Source organism: Amblyomma maculatum, chromosome 11 (genome assembly GCF_055883805.1).
Source record: "Amblyomma maculatum isolate TAMU_Amacu chromosome 11, ASM5588380v1, whole genome shotgun sequence".
In the NCBI taxonomy this organism is placed as follows: Eukaryota; Metazoa; Arthropoda; class Arachnida; order Ixodida; family Ixodidae; genus Amblyomma; species Amblyomma maculatum.
Genome location: NC_139354.1, coordinates 123,539,522 through 123,543,556, shown reverse-complemented (window position 1 = coordinate 123,543,556; position 4,035 = coordinate 123,539,522). Strand labels below are relative to the sequence as shown.

The following is a 4,035-nucleotide window of genomic DNA, read 5'->3' as shown; positions in this document are numbered from 1 at the left end:
TCCTAGTCAGTTTTACAATGCTCTGAATGATGAAGTCTATGCTGTGAGATCATTGAAAGAGAAAGAACAAATGGTTGAGGTTGCTCCCTTAGGATTATAAGAAAAACATCAAATCAATCTTCCATTTGAGCAGGAACATTCCATTATGACCCTAATATTAAAGCTGCGCGCGCGGGGCAGCTATGATTGCTGAGTGGACATGCCATGGCGTGTTGAAGCAAAAGAACGTTCTGTAGTAGAAAAGAGGCAGATAACTCCAGAGAACACATGCGAAAAGCGTATTTTAAAAGGGAACAAGATATTAGCAACATAAACCACCGGATTGATGAAGTTACAGCGTGCAATAGGCAGTGCTTCACAGGTTTTCGATGCAGCTTTAATTATTATGATCCCTTCACTCAGATCTCAAATCATCTCTTCTTATTGCTTTCGTCTGCAACAGCATGGTTTGATTCCTGCTTCATCTCAGTTGCCATCATCAGAAAGCTACATGCCTGAATACATTATGGTGAAGTGCCTGAGGCCTGGAAGTTCCTAAATATTGTCATTTGGGCCTGTACACAGCCTATCTTTTATTTCTGAAGTATTTCCTCTCGCATTCGTCTGGCTGTCTAGCTTAATAAAATATTTACTCTCTTCCGTCTTATTTAGCCTCCTTGATGCAGGCGTCGAGAAGTTCAAGCGAGTCTCTTCCTCATCATCGTTGCTTGGACATTCTCAATGCCCACGGTGCCCGGAATCTTCGCGTACCGCCACTACAACCTCTGATCTGCCACTGCTCTTCGAGACTTAACGGCAGTGAGCACGGTACTGATGACATCTTGGCTGAACTAGCGAGAACATCAACGACGACGTCACGGCAGCCTCCTCTGCTCCTTGTCGTGCCCGCGCTGATGATGGCTACGCGCGACGGACCCTTCGCCATCGTCATGGAAAGCAAGACAACCAACGCCAGTGCTTCTGTCGAACATTGGGTTTCTATTCCCGAGACAACGCCTGCGCCGTCAGGGACTTTCAGACTACGGAGACATCGCCTGAGATTTGTCTTGCTGCTCGTTCTATTCATTTTGGCGCTGTCAGCCTCACTGGCCTACTACATGAGCTCGTATCTCGCAAAGTACAACCGAGAATACAATATCATTCGAAGTGCTCAGTTCCTTTGACATATTATGTGCTGCAAAATAGTTCCACCACTGCTGCCCTGCTGAAGTTTGCGCTTTCTGCTAAAAGGATATCCGGCGGAAGATGCGCAAGGCACTTGCTTGTTCGTCTGAGGTTTTCTCAGTCGAAAGAACACCTTACGTGTATTTTATTGTAAATTACTTGGATGTTATTTTCGGGATCGCACACGTTATTGATAAATCAGAATACAAATGCGATGTAATGTACAGAATGATTTTGGCGCGCCATCAGAGCTCGATGAATATGATGCCTGCGGCTCGTGCAGGAATTTTTGCTTCGTTGTGCCATGTTCTCATTGGTTGCAAGATTCAAACTGTGGTAGGCTTACAAGCACAAATAAGTGCCATGAGTAATGACCATATTGTTTATTATGTGAGACCTCCATCTTTTTTCATCAGTATGCGTAATCAAAGTTTTATTGCATGCACTTACTGACACAAGCTACCACAACGAGAAAAAGAATGCCGGGAAAAAAGCTGGTTGAATGCAGCTTGAGTGGCACCCTATGCGCACATCCTGGGACAACATATTGCCTCAGCTGTTCACGACACAGCTAGAGGTGAGGTAGTGATAAAAGAAAATAAGCATTGCATCCCTTTAAAAATAAACATTCAAAATAAAACATCACATCATCCAGGGCATCATGAGTTACTAAATTATAGTTAGAAAAAACTTTAGAGGAAAGTTTATATAAGCGTCTCCAAAAGGGTACAAGGTGGTTTCTAGTCTCTTTTTTATCATATTTCTTTGGAATCCCTTACGGAAATGCCATATCTTAACTTATAAAAAAAATCCAGATCAGGTATATTAGGAATTGGGCAGATATGGCGTATTAAGACAGATCTAGGCCAGATAAGGCATATCTGCCCAATTACTGATTTCGAGTACCAGATAAGGCATATCTGGTCAGATATGCCTTATCTACCCAATTCCTGATTTAAAGATCTAGCCCGCATGGCAGGTAGGTTTTGGACTATAGATCTATATATCTGCATATCAACATAACACTTTATTACAACACACACAAAACAATTTCAGTATTCGAGCTAAACGCACGCTCAATCATGTTTGCCAAGGGAAACCTGAATTTTCCCTTTTATTTCAAACCTTACAGGAAAACAGCTTTGAAACCACAGGTTTTCTTTTTTCCCTGCCTATATAGAATCGCTCAAAGACTGTCTTGAATTACCGAGGATCAAAGACATGCTCATCCGTTAGCAAATATTGAGATTCTACTCACTTACGCGCGATACTACAACAAACAATTTAGATATCTGAAGATAATAATGTCTACACGAGAAGCTAAACTGAAATACATTAACTATTAAATTAGATATTACATTTTTATTCTACTCTTTTACACACAGAGCTTTACCCAGTAAATGCTTTTAGTTTGAGCTGGTTTACTTGCGAAGCTAAAAAAAATAAATGGCTAATAATCGAACTAGACTATTAAAATGGAATTTAAAGGTTTGTCGACGCCCGGAAAAGGTACCGCTAAACCATAGGGCGATAAAACACACTTCTGTGACTGCTGATAATACCTAAACCTTAGCAAAGTACATATAGGCTGTCAGGAAGTACTGGTGTTACCTTAAGCAGAGACTGCAGTGCAAAATGAGCGAACGCGCCTAACTCATGGTTGCTTTTGAAATTAAGAGGGAAAACAAAAAAAGCATGTCCGATGGCATTTGTCATGACAGCGACAGCTCTGCCCCTAAACCAAATCAAGCATGAAGCTACTTAGCTGGCGCAAATAATAATAATAAACAACGAAGGACCCTATCCACCAACTGAAATTTGTCAAAATTCCTGGAGCGAAAGACAAATTAGCAACAAAACGTACGAAAAATATCACATACTGCAATTACCATCTAATTTACTGACTGGAAAATTAATTTTCCATAAAAATAATAAAGTGAACAATACCCTGAGGCTGGCAAGTGCTAGGTACCGACAAGAAGTCTCACGGTCACGGTTTTGGTGATCGGGCGTGAAGATGAGGCGGCTCGATGAGGGTGCGATCCAACACAATGGTGAAAATTTGGCCGGGCCACCCAGGGCAGAAGCCCCGAAAAGCTCAATCGACCATCAGGTTCGCTGCCAAAGCTGGGGAGGCAGCTTCCACCCGCATTGGGACACAGTAATTTCCTCTGTGCTGACGGTCAGACTGAAGCTCTTGTAAGTTTGCTGTCGCATTTTTGTTACATGCACGCAGCTAATAGCGAACAGGAGCTTGCACACACACACACACACCAGCATACACAATATGCAGCACGCCCACCAGTCGCACCGAACTCCGATGTCTACTTCCGAAAAGGAACTAGATACCAAGTGCTTAGGCGCACGGAGTTGAAAGGGGGAGGGGAAAGAAGCAAGCACACACAAAGCGGAGAGCGCGAGGCCTACGCGGTATAGAGCGTGGCAGCGAGGAGAAGAGATGAAATGCGAGCCAGCCACGCAGGGGCCGCCGCTGTCTGAGAGGGAAGAGGGGAACGCGGGAGAGGAGGAGTCACTGCCTAGCCACTGCAGCCCTCAACGAAGCAACCGCCAGCTGTCGCTGAGGGTGAGTCACCGTCTGACAGCGCGGAGGAGGCCGTATACTGAACTGCCATCATTTTCTTGATATTTTGAATCACTCAACTTAACCGACCATGCTTTTGTGCACCGGACTGCGGCCGCATTTTAAATGAAAATGCGAGTTAGTAGGCGGAAAGAGGAGCATGCAGCTATAACCCAGCGCCCTCCTGGATTAAGGAACACATGCTGTATTATTTACAGTGCAGCGAAATCTGCAGAATATTTGAAATATTAGGAGTCGTAGCTATTTTCTAAATTGGATAAAATTAACAC

At 43.6% G+C, this 4,035-nt stretch overlaps 1 protein-coding gene across 1 annotated transcript; it reads left to right on the top strand.

Moving 5' to 3' along the window:
• The first annotated feature begins 659 nt into the window (after positions 1 to 659).
• On the top strand, positions 660 to 1,177 carry LOC146174888 (uncharacterized). The gene has a single exon (XM_084585481.1). The coding sequence runs from the start codon at positions 660 to 662 to the stop codon at positions 1,161 to 1,163; it is 504 nt and encodes a 167-aa protein (XP_084441607.1). The 3' UTR covers positions 1,164 to 1,177.
• Positions 1,178 to 4,035: the final 2,858 nt, after the last annotated feature.

Excerpts from the sequence above, each read along its gene's own strand:
- LOC146174888 (XM_084585481.1), top strand. The coding sequence starts at position 660 with ATGCAGGCGTCGAGAAGTTCAAGCGAGTCTCTTCCTCATCATCGTTGC.